Genomic DNA, 16,586 nt, shown 5'->3' on the forward strand with positions numbered 1-16,586 from the left:
ACCGAAGGTAACCACATCGAATGGTCTGAACATAAAATTTCCAAACTAAAAGCAAGTCATGGAGGATAGTCCTAGGCCTTGTAGCTTCCTTTGCAAAGGTCAATCTTTACCTTTCGTGAGCCGGTCTTTCTGCATCTAAGACAAGGTACCTTTGAAGTATCAGCGCGATCCTCTTTTCCAGACCCCTCAGGGCACTCACCAGAGCAGAGACCACAGAACCCCTCATTGTTATCTTGTTCCCTGAATACCTTGTGTCTCCTCCTTTGATTTTTTAAAAAATTTATTTAAATTAGTTTCAAGTATACAGTACATTGGTTAGACATCTATACGGTTCATAAAACGATTCCCCCAATTCCTCCCTCCCTCCCCTGGCCCTCCACCTAGCCAACATATTAATGCTAACTGCATTCCCTCTGCTGTGCTCCCCATCCTCCTACGATTTTAATGTACAAAATAAGCTGCAAAACTGCCATTCTCTGGAAAATTTTCTCAATTTGTTGAGATTTTGCTTCCTGGCAATTGTGGTCAGTTTAGCTCAACTAGACAATTCTCTGAAGGTTTGGATGTTTCTTACATTAACACAGGTCATTTCCTCTAGATATTTAGTCGTTCCAGCACCATTAGTTGACTAACTGTACTTTCCCCATTGAATTAACTTGGCACTTTTGTTGAAAACCAACTAACCATATATAACCACAATAGGGTCTATTTCTGGATTCCCTAGTCTGTTGTATTGCTCTGCATGACTATTCTAATGCCAATCACGGTCTTAGTTACTGTAGCGTGGTAGAAAGTTTTGAAATCAGCTAGTGTTTTCAAAATTCTGTTTTGGCTATTCTAGTTCCTTTGCACTTTCATATAAATTTCATCAACTCATTAATGCCTACAAAAAAGCAAGTGCTTATCTTTTTCAATGCTTTAAACTTGTCACTAGTTCTCCCCAGTGCATAAGATAAACTCCTCAGCACGAGAGCCCAGTGCAGCGGGCCTCTACCATCTCCTCACAAGCCTCCACCTCGCCATTCTCCCCTTTGCTCAGGGAGCTTCAACCAGTTTCATATCCTCCGTTCCTTAGAAAAGTTTTCCATATCACCTTTGTCTAAAGCAGATACTGATAAAGCAGATCTTTTATCATGCTCTTTACGTTTCCTTCCTAGCACTTAGCAGTTTGCAAACTGATATATATGTCCATGTGCTTATTTGTTTACTAGAAGTAGGAACCATGTCTATTTGTTTGCAGCTGTTATTGGTAATGCTCAGTGCAGTGCCTGGCACGGACATAGCACTCAGTATTTATTGGTTGATGAATGAAAGATGCAGCTTTCTGAATATTTTATTGGGGCAAACCAACATATTTGAATGGGATGATTCTTAAGTCATCTCGAGTAGTTCCCCTTCAGTTCTTGACATGCACTCTCAAGATTCATACACCTACTTCAACCCACTATTCACAGCTTCACAGCCATCCAATAAAGTAAAAAAGAAAGAAAGAAAAAATCATCTGGCAAAAAAGGGAGATGGGGGTAAGGGAGAAAGAATGACATTTTAACACATTAAATTTTTATTGACATTTCCCCTTCTCTCACTTTCTCAGATTATATGAGCATTACAGCGATGGAGAGGGGTTATCAGAGCACCTCTTGTAAATTCCAGGTTATAGGCAAACTGGTCAATGGAAAACTATGGGCCAACAAAATAAGATCTCGGCTCCCCATAAGCTATTTTGACTTTCCCCTTTCTCTTAACGTTAGCTACCTTTGTACAGAGAGGCTTCATCAGGGCTGTGTGGACATGCTGGCTAAATTGACACAGCAATTTCACCAGTATCCTGTGAAGAACCATCAAGGATGCTTTTTGTCATACCATTGGTTTAACATCACAGAAGAAATAAGACCTAATGTTTAGGGTGCAGACAAGTTTCCACTCCACCCTAAACAGTGGTTTATGTCCCACGCTCCCTTGGAAGCTCAGACCAAGCAACCAAGCTTTGCACAAGAAACCTAAACCTGGGAATTGTGTTGAAAAAAGCAGACTGAGTTGGCACGAGCCTCCTCGTACACAGAAGGATCCACTTATTCATGCAGATGGCAACAAGGCAGGACACTTAGCACGACATCAACGCACTGCTCTTGTTTTTACCTTTCATTCAACTTCCCCACAACTGCTCCAAAAGAACAGGGCTTTGGGTACAGCTTCATTAAAAACACAGTGAGTGCAGTTTAAGAGCCATTGCATTCTTTAGGGTCAGTTTATTACAACTCATCATACCACAAAGAATCACGGTTTAAGGCCATTTATCATGTGTACTATGAAGTAAACAAGACCTTGCCCACAGCTCTCCGCCCCCCAAGCCACTTCCAAGGGTGGACTGGGAACGTGATACCTGCAGACTCACCACAGAACTGAATAAACATTTTCAGTAAGGGCTCCAGCTAACCCCTTTGGTTTCCACTCTAGAAAAGACTCAATCCATAGCAAAGGGTGCTTGAAAAACAGGTTACTGGAAATGACAAAAAGGACAACAGCGTTTTCTATACAATTAAAAGCAAAGGGATCATTGGCTCACCCTAGTATTTCTTCTGTTATGATAAAGGCAGGACGCCAGCCTTCTAATTTGGCCGTCTGGGCACATGGTAATTGGCTAGGAGACTAGACACTACATTTCATGATTTCATGAGGATAAAACTGAGAAGAGAATGGACATGCTTTTCTCAACGTGGAAGGTATTTTGATTAACTGGCTTAATGGATTAAGTTGCCTGCTGGGCACCGAACTTCCATGGAAAGCAGATAACAGCGTAACTAGGTTCTGGGGCTGCATTTAAGCGAACAGCTGGCTCAACAGCCAAGAAGAATCTTTTGGTTTTCATAATTCCCCCTTCCCAAGCCCTTTGGGCTTATGTTTGTGAAATGCTCAACAGTTCTTGATCTTCATGGAGATAGAAGGAAAACCACTGCTCTCCCCCGTTCCTAATCGCATGGGTTATAGCAAGTAAAGATTAAATCCCATTTTGGCTTACCTAGAACAGCAGGAAAGACACACAGCGGAGGAATGAGGTCACAGCAGTTCTTTGCACGACAATCAGGTGACAGTCAATTGTATTTAACCTTCTCTAGGAAGTTTTACCACATCCCTACAAATTCTTACAAAACAAGAATTACCCAAATTCTCTTTTTTCACTGCCTACGGCATTATTAGCAGCTCTGTGCTGCTGCCAAGTCCAGTATGACTAGGGGCCAGAGATCCTCATCAGTTTGGAAAGGGAGGGTAGGGGGAGGAACAGGGAGGTGGTGGTAGATACCATCACTTTTTCCTCCTTCCCTGAGAAGCCAGGAAATCTCTCCACATAAGCCATTCTTCCTCCTGGTTTTCACTAATAGGAAGTGAAGTGTATTTACACACTACGATATTCAGCTAGACTGTACTAGGCATAAGAAACTTAGATACAGGCTCACCCAAGTAGGGAAGAAGTTCCCTGTCACCTCCCGAAATGTAAGACTGCATGAACAAGAGCCAGGGTATCGGATCTAGTGATCCTCTAAGCACAGCACCACCACAGATCAGTTTTCTCTGGAATTAGAATTCTAAAAATCAAGAAAGAAAGGCCAAAGAGTGAGATTGTAGAGACAAATCATTGGAAGAACATTCAATTCCTCGGTCTCTGAAAGAGTATTCGGCAAACACACAGCCCAGCCCTCAGTAGTTGTGTAGGTTATTTCTGTTCACCTCACATGATTCCAGGAGGAAGGAGTGTGTTTCGACCATCTGAAATCCTCACCCTATCATGAAGGTTTAAGAGCATGACTAAAGAACTAAGATGCTGAGTTCTTCAAACAAACGAGCAGTACTTTGGGGATCTGGAGACTAGAAATGTTTTTTTAAAGAGAAGTAATTTTCCAAAGCAAAGCAAAAAGTTAAAAAGTGCTCCAAAGTCCCTGAACATTTTCTTTCAATATTTACTTGCTCTAGAATGTTTACCATATTCTAGGGTAGACCTTTTAAAGTAAAGGTGGGAGGACAATCTGCCACTGCCACTTGATCCATTCTTCGTATGTGATTTTGATGTCCTCTAGTTATAAATTTCCTGGTTTCTAATGCGATGTGCAGAAAAAGGTCTTATAAACCTCAAATGGATAAAAGCAATGCTAAATAAAAAGATGAAAAAAAGTGATAAGAATTAGTCATACCTCTATTGACTCTGATTATCAGCTTTGTAGCTGACACCTGTTTGAATCTTATCAGATTCATGGATTAGGCTGTGTTAAACCATGTTACTAAACAATACTTAGATGTCCCAGATTTCTACTCATTACCAAGGGCTTTATTTATATACACTTGTATTGCCTCAAGTACTTGGTTAAATAATGATGCTTGTGATATGACTGGACCCTAAATTTATATTACAGTTTTAAAAAGAGACAATCAGCATGTATGTTTTGTCCTCTAGCAAGTAGAGGTCCTGGATAGGTCATAGGAGTTTTGTCTCTTCTAAATAAACCTGTAATTTAACTTCTAACCTGAAATAACTTTGTGCCAGCAAAATGATAATGAATATATATTTTAAATGCCCATAGTAACTGGTATTTATATTGCAGTGACTTCATGCAAGCCCAAATAAAAAGGCTAGTGGGTAAGTTCATTGCTTAAAGTTCGTAAACTCTGCAAACCCTACACCACTGAAGAGTAACTACACTGCAAAAGCTATCTGGTATTCTAATGGGGTTCCATGCTGAAGAACTAGATGTACAGGAAAGGTTAGCAATGTACTTTATTTTACGGGACTAGTTACTTGGTTACCACAACTTCTTTCTTACTGCAAGTTGTACATGCTAAATATAGTCCCTGCATATCTATTTGGTTCTTTAAATGAAATCTTGGACTATTTCAAGGGCTTAAGACTCTCAGATGCTGAGAGTGACCAAAGATAACATGACATGAAAACAAAACTTCACGAACAGTAACATTGCTTACATCCTCTACTACATGTACCCACACATACATACCACAGCTGACAACAAGATGCCCAAGAGTCTGGACTGAGAATTCTTACCAACAAAAGGAGTGATTTCAAAAATAAAAGACATGCAAAACTTTCACACTATTCTTTTCCATTCTATTCCCAATCATTTCCTATAACACCTCATGACAACTAAAAGTAAGCGGATCTTGGGTATAATAAAGCCAGAAGTTCTTTTCACTTAAGCTTTGGTCAACAGAAAAAAAAAGAACTTTAGCACAGTCGTTTTCAGATGTGTTCTTTGGTCAAGCGGTATAAAGCTCTCTGAAAGAAATCCCTTTTCCCAGTATGAAAACGGAGTTAAAATAGAGGATCCCAGTTTAGCAAAGAGATATGTGTTCAGAATTTCTTTAAAAAAAAAAAAAAAGTAATGGAAGGCAAAGCCTCCTGATGTCAGGTTAGAACTATCTTAAGACATTAAGAATAAAGAGAACTAGAATTCAGAAAAGTAATACTTAAATGGGTCAGCTTCTAAAAAGGGTAAGTTAATAACTTTAATCCTTAAATAGGAATATGACAAATGATTTCTGAGCAGAGGATTTACCAACATCTTCCTTTACCAGCTTAAATCCTAGTCTAGACCCAGACCCAGGCAGAGGCCGTCATAATTTTGAAAAGCAGAAAGCAGTAAGCGGCAAACCACAGATGTCCTGCCCTTCTGCGCTGCCCTTGCTCCTCGCCCCAGCAGGAGTGCATGCTACTCCCAGGAGCAGCTCTGCCCCGAGCAGTGAGGCGTCAGTCAGCTTCACCACGGAGGTCTGACCGGGGCGGGATGTGGGTGCCTTTAAATAATTTAAGTGTTCTAAACAGGACGGGAGTATTAGGTGAGAGCTTGGGAAGAACCGAGAAACCGGACATACCCTCAGACTGTGACCAGCAAGAAGAAATATTTGATGGCGAGAGAACAAAATGGAACAAGACCAAGCCCTGGGAAGATCATGACCGGAGGGAGTTATACAACACGGGGGAATTTCAGCAGTGTTAGCGTTTACTGTTTTACTTAAATGGCTAAACTTAAGAAACTAAAGGGAAAACACTTGGATCGATTACTTGTCTGGTTAAATAAGAAATGTCAAGGTTGGTAGCCTCTGAGATCTGGAGTGGAAGTAAGTGGAAGGCACTTGCTCCCTAGGGAGGTGGGCCAGGTGAGTCTTGAGGCTGTAGAGCCAGGGCTAGCAGGAAATTTGAATGGGCCCACGTCTGCGAGGTGGCTGGGAGAGGGTGATGGTCTGCGTGGTTAGCAGACACAGGCTAGGGTCAGTGTGATTTCACAAGTAGAATAGTTATAAAATAAAACATTTTTTAATGGACAAAAAAAGAAAAGTGAGCCTTTTTTTTGGAAAAAAAAAAAAGGTGAAATGTAGCAAAAGAAGGATGTGAAGCAGTTTTTTTACTATTTACAAAATGCCATTTAGAGTGGAGGTGGCCACCGTCAGTTGAGGAAATGTCTTTCGTGTGAGATGGCCACAGAGGTGTGGTTCCTGGAACTGGCTCAGAAAGGCCACACACTGTCCCGGGTGAGGAAGAGTTCCTCTAAGGGAGCACCAAAAAGGCTCAGTCTTCTGTTTCTTCATATGTAGTCTCATCGAAGGGCCTGTCCAATAGAGGTACCAACCGATGACGGGAATACTTCAGTTGTAATAGGTCCCCAACTTCGTCTATCTCCTTTAAAGCCTAAAGTATAAAAGACAAAGCAGAGCTGAGTCAGAGCCAGCAGGATGCAGGCATGCCTGGTGCTTTACTTTCCTAAAAACAACTGTGGCCAAGTTATCCTCTGGTGGGACCGTCTGTGTCTAGTACATTTACTCTGATCAGACTACAGTACAAAAGAGCTGCTTTATGAGCAAGGAGGTTAGGCTGACCATGAATAATGCGTTGTGAATAGCAGGTATACAGGAATAAGGGTATAATTCATCAAAGTTTGTCATGCTTGGTAGGAAAAGGAATATGCACCCTGGACTTGTCAGGCTGGCCACAATTTGTCATCTCTCCTTTTATAGTTCAGTCCTTGTTCTTTCCATGATCACATTACCAGAAAACTGCTGAGAAGTCTGTACTGAGATGCTTCCTAGAGGCCAAACAGATAGTCCCCAAAGTGGACTGCTATGCAGACTCAGTAAGAAAAAATGAAAGCCGTGAGGAGGAGACTCTGTGTAGCTAATGGACAGGCTGCAGGTAAGGGAGCAAAGAAAAGACAGAGCCAGGATTTGAACTTCAAAATCCTAACCTTGAGAGAACATCCCATCTTCCCATCAAAACTCTAGTTGTCTCAGTATAACTTTCTTTTCTGTAAAACTATTTTTCAAAGAAAATATATTTCTTATAAAAAACTCAAACATTAAGGCAAGTTATGAAATAAAAGTCTCTTCCTGATTGCTACACTAGTCCTACCTGGCAGAGGCAATCTGTGTATGGTTTCTTACATGTATTTTTAAAAAATAATTTCTTGAAGTATAACATACATACAGCAAAGTATGAATCATCGTCAGTTCAGAGTTAACCTTTCCGAAAAGCAGCAGCACAAAGCGAGTCGAAATAGATGATCCCAATATAAGAAATTCATAATTTCTCAGAAAACAATTTAATGAAAGGATAGTGAAACTCTATGCCCCAGATAACCTCTCAGAGAAATCCAAGGAAGATAGCAAAAATTTTTAAATCCCAGATTCTAAGGCTAATAAAAGTACCTGGCACAGGTCACAGGATGCAGTTTTCAATTCATGGCAGTGCTCCAGCCCTGTCACTCATTCCCCAAGAACCTGAGGATATTATTTAGTGCATCTAATAACAAATCTGGGGTGAGTGGACCCGGGCTTCAGAGACAATGGCTTTATCTATAATACCATCTCATTAGACTAAGAAACAGTAAGGGGCCAGTAGAAGCTTTGTAACTGAGCACGACTCTCCAAATTTCCATCAGAGCATATAAATTTTCTGTCCACTCATATGGCTATTGCTCCATATGAAAATGTATACTTTCTCTTTTAAAAAAAAAGAATCGGTTCATTATTGGTAAAGATACATTTACCTGTTCTTAAATTAACTTTTAAAAATCAGTGTTTGTAGGAAGAAAAAAAAAACCACTAATAAATAGTATTCCTTATTTATTCTAGCATAAGATAAAATATTCTTCACTCCAAATGTGAAAAATATAAAAAGCAAGTAAGAGCTAGATTTCAATACGTTATCAGAACAGTGGTACCTCTGAGAAGAGGTTTAACTGAAAGCTCCACATGGAAATAATTTACATATTAGTTTATGTATTGCAAATAAAATGGTACTATTCAAATATTTTTAACCCACATAAAAATATTTAAAATTTAGCCCTTTAATTTTTTGTTTTAAAAAGAAAGTTTATTTCTTTTTTCTATGATAGAAGAAAATAAAATTTGGATTGTTTTTCCCTATTAAAAATATAATAAGAGTAGCAATGATGAGAGGATAAATAAGTTTGACGTGGGGACCGTGATCAAAATTCACCTTTTTAAGATGTAAAATTCATCGCTTCTTAGTATAGTCACAGAGTTGTATAACTTTCATCGCTTTCTAATTTTAAAGCATTATTACCTCAGAAAAGAAACCCCATACTCACATCAATCATTCCTCCCTACCCCCGAGTCCTGACAACCACCAATCTTATTTTCTGACCCTCTCAAGTTTGCCTTTTCTAGACATTTTGTGTAAATGCGGTCTTTTGTGTCTGGCTTTTGTCTGGCTTCTTTCACTCAGCATAATGTTTTCAAAGTCCATCCATGTTGTAAGGGTCCAACTTCATCACTTTTGTATGTAGTTCCAGTTGCCCAGCACCATCTGTTGAAGACACTATTCTTTCCCCATTGATTAGCCTTGGCTCCCTTGTTAAAAATCAACTGGCCAGATGCTTGGGTTTATTTCTGGACTCTTCATTCTATTCCATTGGTCTACATGTCTATCCTTTTGCTAGAATTTCACTGTTTTAATTACTGTAGCTCTGTAGTAAGTTTTGAAATTAGGAAGTTTGAGTCCTCTAACTTCAATTTTTTTTTTTTCAATACTCTTTTGGCCATCTGGGGCCCCTTTACATTTTCATATGAATTTGAAGATCACCTTTTCCAGGTCTGTAAAAACATGCCATTAGGATTTTGACAGGGATTGAACTGGATCTATAGAACTTGCTATACCACCATCTTAACAATATTAAATCTTCCAATCCATGAATATGGGATATCTTTCCATTTATTTAAGTCTTACTTCTTTTCTTTTAGCACTGTTTGGATGCTATCACAAACAAGATTTTCTTAATTTCATTTGGTCAGTGCTGCTGTATAGAAATACGCTAGTTTTTGTGTGTTGATCTTTCACTCTTTGAGTTTGCTGACGACATTTACTAGCTCTAGCAGGTCAGGTTTTGTCGGTGGATTTTATGGCATTTTTCTATATTTAGAATAATCTCAGAAGGCCCATTACTAAATGAAAACTCGTTTGTATCTCATAAAATTCATGTTTACTTCACCGAAACAGCATAAGACAAAATGACTTCAACAAACTTATGGTTTCAAAAAATGCACTTTATGCTTTAGAAAAACTAAATGGAAGGCAGTTAAACAATCTCTCAAGTGGATCTTATGAAAGAACTCTCGATTGGCAACCATAATTATTGGCAACAGAAATCTGCTTAGATACATGTTTACATCTAAATTCTTTCATGAATATGTACAGTTAGTTCTCAGCAAAGTTGTTGTTAGAAGACATAATTTATTACTTTAGCCATTGTTTATAATGACACATATTGTTTAAGAGGCATGTCAAAACTCCTAAACAGTTAAGTACAGTAGAATGAAAAAAAAAAAAGCTGATCTCTGGGTTAAAAAAAAAAAATCAATGCAGATGTCTCTGGGGACATGGAGTGAGCAAAACAGGCTTAGCTCCTATCCTCAAGATTTATCTAATGTAGAAGATTGTCATTAAATAACAGCTGTGACTAATTTACTAAGGGGACACCTTAAGATTCCAAGGGAACCTTAAGCAGGAGAGTTTGGGAATACCCTTGAGCAAGTTTCCTTTAAATGGAGATGTGAAGAATGAGTAGGAGTCAGCCACACAAAAGAAAGAGAAGGCTCAAGAGAGAAAATTCTACAGACAAAACAACATACAAGAAAGCTTAGACGAGAAAAACAGCTAGAGTAGAAAAAGAATCATATAGTTGCAGAAGCCATAAAGAGAGAGTGGGGCGAGATGAAGCTGGAAAATCCCCCAGGGGATTTTTTGATCACACAGGGTCTGGTCTGCAGTTGTTTGTAAATAGAAATGTTTTAAGCAGCATTGCATACTCCTTCCTCTATTTTACTGGTAAATATCTTAGGTGCTCAAAGAACATCAGGGTCAATAGATGATTAATTCCATCTGCTATATAGGCATTCTTAGTATAAGGTATATTTATATCAAGGTGAAAGTATCTACTCACAGTATCAAGAATTTCTTTGGTATGAGCTGCCGACAGGCAAAACCTGGCTCTGGACTCAATGATTGGGGTAGCAGGAAATCCCACCACAACTACACCAATGTTCCGCTTCAGCATCTCCCGTCCAAAGGCGCTGCAAAGGGGGACACAAGGAAAGGAAACCAGAGGAGTCATAAAGCACACAGTACAAAGGTCTTGGGGTCCTGAATGATTTAAACTCTTGGGTGATGCAGGCACTGGACACTTCTATTAGGAATTTCCTCTAACTTCTTTTAAAGTTAAAACTGACAGTTCACAAAGACTTCTTTTATTCATTCCTAAGGTAGTCATCTCCCAAATGGTTTCTTTCATAAAGGTGAAAGAATATAATTGGCAGAGACTAATTTTTAAGAAATTGTGCCTAAAATAATTTGTAGTTGTAGCCTTAAAGTGTCTCAGACATGTAACAGTGGTTCAGGGAATTCAAAACGAACTTAAATTTAAAACCCGGTCCTTGAAATGTTAGGCTTAAAAGTTCTTAAGATTATAAGGATACAGAGGATCTGCTATGACATGGACATCTTTTTGCTGGCAGAACAGTCGACTAGCATTAACCCTCAAGACCTGACTGACTTGGGTGTCAAGCTGCCTTTGGAATTCAGGGTTTCTTTTTTTTGTTGTTTGTGAGGTCAGCACATCCCCAGGATTTAGCTGATTGATTAGACTACACAATTCTCAACCTGTCCCCCACAAGGCAAACTGGTGGCATGTGACTTTATTCAACATCTGTATCTTGTCTAAATAACACAATTCTAACTTTCATGTAAGTTTTGTTATATTTACTAAATTATGTTTTGTCTTTTCCTCTTGTTGACTTACCTCATTTCTTTTAGTCTTTTCCCTTAGGTGTTTAAAGTACTGGTTTGAGAATAAAAAAATCCCACACATTTTAGTTACATCAGTAACTAATTACTACATTCGTGTCAGCCTTTCCCTACACCCTCTAGTACAAATACATTGCCTTCATGTACTTCCTTTGTGTCAGGAGGAGCCTGAGCACCCTGCATCTTCAGCACATGCTCCCAAACTGTCCAGTGCTTTATTCCAACTCTGCCTCACCTTCTCTAAATCGCAATTATAATGCACACAGTTTCATCTAAGTAGAATAGATTAGACACAATTTTCTTTAAAGAGTTCTAGACTAAGTCCTCTAGACTGAATAATTCCTCAAGTTCATGATAATTCCATTTAAAGAATGAGAAAAGTCTTACGCCTCTGCTTTTTGGTTCATTTCCACCATCTCTTCTGAAGGCCATAACGCCAACTGCCCATATGACTTTCTGTTGGAAACTGAACTCCTCTTTTTCCTCGATGAGCACCTTTTCTCAATTTCCTGCTCATTATCCTTGAAATCACCATATTTCCAAGTGCACTGATTTAATTTTCCTCTGATATTCACTTTGATAAACATTTACTGAGTGGCCCTCTGAATGCTAGGGACTGTGGTGGGCACTGGAGATTCAAAGATGAATGAAAATAATTGCTTCTTTAAAGACTTCAATTAAACCTGAGAAATGACCTTATGCAATTTTGTATTTAAAATCCAGTCAAAACTCAAATGTGAATTATTTTACATATCTGGTGCAATTTTACATGCAATTATTTTGCAAATAATTATAGTGGCTCACTTTGTATTTGCTTTTCAACTGTCTTCTGGTTTTGTTATATGTCTGTACTTCTCAAATACATTGGGAGGTATTCCAGGGCAAGGCTTTCCACTATATACACCTTGCGCAGCCACATGCAGTACACACCCTGACCTTATGGCTCACTACTCACCCCCCTGGGCACTGCACTTCAGCTCCACTCACCTCCTTGCTATTCTTCCACTGGCTAAGTATGTTCCCACATTATGGCCTTTGCATAGAAGCTTCTTTCTCCAAGTGGCTAACTCTCTCGGCCCCTTCAAGCTCAGATGTCACCTCCCCTTCCCGCTGAGGATCACCCTGACCGCCCTATCTAATACAGTAAACAGCCCACCCACAGTGCACTCTCAATCCCCCCCGTATCTGCTGTTTTTTTCCCCATAGTGTTTAACATTTACTAACGTCTTACATAATTTACTTATTTATTACGTTTGTCTGACTCTTGCCTCACTAAAATGTAAGCTCTACAGAGTGGATTTTTATTTCTGCGTGTTGTTTGCTGTTCTATCTTAATCCCTTCCCCCTAGAAATGAGTGCATTAAACTCAAATGTTTGTTTAATGAAAGTCTAACAAGTTAACATATTTTACAAATTGAAATCCACTAATCTATTGCATATGTAGCAAATAAAGGTTACCATAATGAGGCCAAGACAATTTTCCTTAACAAAATACAAAAGCCTAAGTCTCACATCATAGAAACCTTAAGTATAGAGACCAGTGTATAATCCACAACAAAATGTACCCGATTTTGGCTGGCATGTAGAGCATCAATGGCACCACTGGAGAATCTTCATTTCCATAGATGATGAAGCCCATCTCTTTCAGACGTCTCCTGAAATACCTTGTGTTTTCAGCTAACTGCTGTATACACTCTTTGCCTGGAAAATCACGGGGAAGGAAGCAAATAATACTAAGGAAGGAGTGGAAAAAAGACAACAATCTCTTCTATCTCCATTCTATCAATCAGTCCTATTTTATTTCTTCCTTTCCAACATAAAATATTTTTGCTCAATTAACTGTATGGAATATAAACATAAACAAATATATCTTGTTTTGTATTCTATCATATTAGGAGTTGACAGATTTTATAATAAAGTACAAAATAAAGTTTAACAGCTAATATCTCCATTTCACATTAGCATCCTCAAACGCTGTCATCAATACCACCTCATTTAACACTCTACCATCCCTTTTCAGTAGGGAGGATATTTATTATTATCTTCATTTTATAAACATCACAAACGTGATGACTGGCCTACAGTCACACGGTAACAAGCAGCACAGCTGATACTAGAACCTAGGTCTCTCAATTTCAATATTCATTCTAATTAACCATGCTGTAAATAATTTTACACATAAGACCAGAGACAGAGCCATTTGGAGCCCCCAATTATCCTCTTAAGAGTATTTATTACCATTACCCTAAAACACCGATCAGACAGCAACAGCATATCCATAATACTAAAAATCATATTTTTAACCCTACTTTGTTCGTCTTCCCTATAACACAAAGGGATTAAAACATACATTTCTCTAACTGCTAACTGACTAAGTATTTGGACTGTTTTTTGACATTATGGTAGGTCAGTCTAGGAATAAATGTCCAAACAACTGTTCTCTCATAGACAGCAAGCCATAAATTCTAAAGACCAGCTCACGAAAGGCTAAGGACTGTTTTACGGTTTATATATGAATACTTACAAATAAGAAAAAGTTAGTCATTTTTTCATATATATTAGAAAGCCAGCAAATTAATATTTTTAAAAACATAAACATGATACAGTTTAAAAAACTAATCAATTGGAAATACAGATGGCTACAAATTTCCTTAGAATTAGAATACTAGCATATCCACCATTGATGGGAAGCTACTCTAGATAAGTTTGCCACAAACAACCCCAAATTAATCCTCTTCACGTAAATAATTTCAAGTTGACCAGAGACTAACACTCAAGTTTAGATTAGCTTAGTGTGAACTCTGAACATCACTTAAGTTGTGACATCTGTCTCACAAATAATAAAGCAGACATTAAAGTGTGTTATTATTTAAGTATGTTGAGAAATGATGAGTCATTTATCCTAATTTTTCCCTAGCAATACCAAAATATGCTTACTCTATATTAAGAAGAAGAAACTTCCACTTCTGGCCATGATGGAGTACCAGGGACCAGCTTATTTTCCTACTGTAAACAACAGAAAACTAGAAGTATGTAAAACAATGGTTTTTAGACATTGGGCCACAGGCAGTGCAGGACTGTGCCCATGGAGAAGGTTAACAGGAAGTGTGTGCAGGGGGGGACCCAGTTTTGTCGGCTGAGGACACCAGAGATGGAAGTTGGCTAAGGTGGCTAGCATTCGTTAGGCAGCGTACAGGAGAGGATGGAGGCGTAAAGAGAGAACTTTGGGGGATCTTCAGAAGGGTCCACTTGAGCCTTTGGCAGAGTGCTGATCTGTACATGTATGAGAAGAAATCAGGGGTTGGGAAAGATCCACCAGAAAGCAGCAGAGCAATAATTCCCAGTGCATAATTTGTACTTTCACCCACCAAAATGGAAAGACCTCAAAAGGGTATCACACTAGTAATGGAGCTAAATTAGCCCTAGACTAACAGTTGCTCTGGACTGCTGCTAACAAACCTAAAAGCCAGTCTCAAAAGGACTCAATTGATTCCAAGAAGAAAGTCCAAAATCACCTGAAGAAACACAATAAAATCCATCACCCAATGACGTAAAATTCGCAATGTCTGCTACATAATAAAAACATTCCAGGCATTCAAAGAAACAAGAAAATATAACCCACCACTAGGAGAAAATTCAATCAATAGAAATAGGCTAGAAATCACGGAATATTAGCTGACAAGAAAGTAAAAATGCTATTAGAAATATGCTCCTGCATTCAGAGAAGTGGAGGAAACATGGAGAGAAAGGAAACAAAGACACAATCAATACATGCAACGACGCTGATCAATCTCAAATGCATGTTAAATAAGCCAGACACAAAGGACATAATTATAGTGACAGAAAACAGATTTGTAGTTTCCAGGGAGTGCAGAGAGGATTGACAGCAAAGGGGTACACAGGAACTTTTGCGGGAGGGTGACAAAAATATTTTACACCTCCATTGTAGTATGGTTACAGGACTGTATACGTTTGTCAAAATTCATGGAATTATAAATTTAACATTGATGAAATTATTGCATATAAATGATATCTCATTGAAGATTTTTTTAAAAAAAAACTGAGTGATGTATTTGCATATTAGTATATGTTAATTTTCTCTGGACTCCCTTTATTAGTTTTTCAACTTGTTACCTTTTTATTATCATGAACCAAATAGCTTCTATTTAAAAATTCCAAGATATTTATTTCAAGAATATCAAGAAAAAATTATCAAAAAAAACCCCAAAAGACAAGAAATGTTAAGAGATTTAGACCTTAACTTTTCCAACTGCTGTATCACATTTTAAGCAAGTTCTCTTTTATGAAAAGAAGTAGAAATCTCAGCCCCACCATTCGTCATTATCTACTCTCTGACAAGAGTCCCAGAAGAAAACACATCTAAAATAACACACATATACACAATCTGAAGATAATGGGACTAGGCATTTAAAATCCTCAATTTATATATCCTTATTATTGTTGAATAGTTCTTTTCTAAAGATATACCACAATTTGTTTATCCATTACATGTTAATGAATATCATAGTTGAGATTATCAAACTTCATTTTGGCAGCTATATATTCAGATTAAAAAGAATTTTCTCCTTATGAAAACACTAATTCAAAAAGTTATGTGTACCCCTCTATGTTCACTGCAGCTTTATTTATAATAGCCAAGATATGGAAACAACTTAAGTGTCCATCAATGGAGGAATGAATAAAAAAGATGTGTGTGTGTGTGTGTGTGTGTAATGGAGCCATAAAAAGATGAAAAATTGTCATTTGTGACAACATGGATGGATCTTGAGGATAATATGCAAAGTGAGATAAATTAGATGAAAACTGTCTGATTTTACTCATATGTGGAATATAAAAGAAAAAAGTAACAAATGAGCAAACGTAACAAAACAAAAACAAACATAGATACAGAAAACAAAAAGGTGGTTACCAAAGGTGAATGGACAGTGGGAGGAGGGTGAAATGGGTAAAGGAGGTCAAATATATGGTAATAGACAGAAACCAGACTTTTGGTGGTGAGCACGCAGTAAAGCACACAGTTATCAAATTATAATGTTGAACACCTGAAATTTATGTTATTAACCGATTTTACCTCAATAAAAAATTTATTTTAAAAAAGAATTCTCTTCTAAATATATATTTAAGCATCCTAGACATATCCAAATCAAAGAATAACTATTACAATTAGCAATTAACAACTCACTTTCATTTGATCCTGCTTTAGGTGAATATGGATAAAGAATGTACTATTTATACTTTAAACATA

The 16,586-nt window shown here is 38.0% G+C and overlaps 1 protein-coding gene across 2 annotated transcripts in view; it reads right to left on the minus strand.

The window, feature by feature from the left end:
* Positions 1 to 1,317: 1,317 nt before the first annotated feature.
* The window catches only part of SPTLC2 (serine palmitoyltransferase long chain base subunit 2), an 88,619-nt gene continuing 73,350 nt past the window's right edge, over positions 1,318 to 16,586 (minus strand). For both annotated transcript variants that reach the window (XM_011357086.2, XM_011357085.2), the window contains exons 10-12: positions 12,886 to 13,021; positions 10,461 to 10,590; positions 1,318 to 6,691 (exon numbers count right to left, since the gene is read on the minus strand). In XM_011357086.2, the coding sequence (XP_011355388.1) occupies positions 6,572 to 6,691; positions 10,461 to 10,590; positions 12,886 to 13,021 (386 nt within the window). In that variant the 3' untranslated portion in view covers positions 1,318 to 6,571. The remainder of the gene's footprint in view (positions 6,692 to 10,460; positions 10,591 to 12,885; positions 13,022 to 16,586) is intronic.

Source organism: Pteropus vampyrus, unplaced genomic scaffold, assembly GCF_000151845.1.
Source record: "Pteropus vampyrus isolate Shadow unplaced genomic scaffold, Pvam_2.0 Scaffold32, whole genome shotgun sequence".
NCBI lineage: Eukaryota > Metazoa > Chordata > Mammalia > Chiroptera > Pteropodidae > Pteropus > Pteropus vampyrus.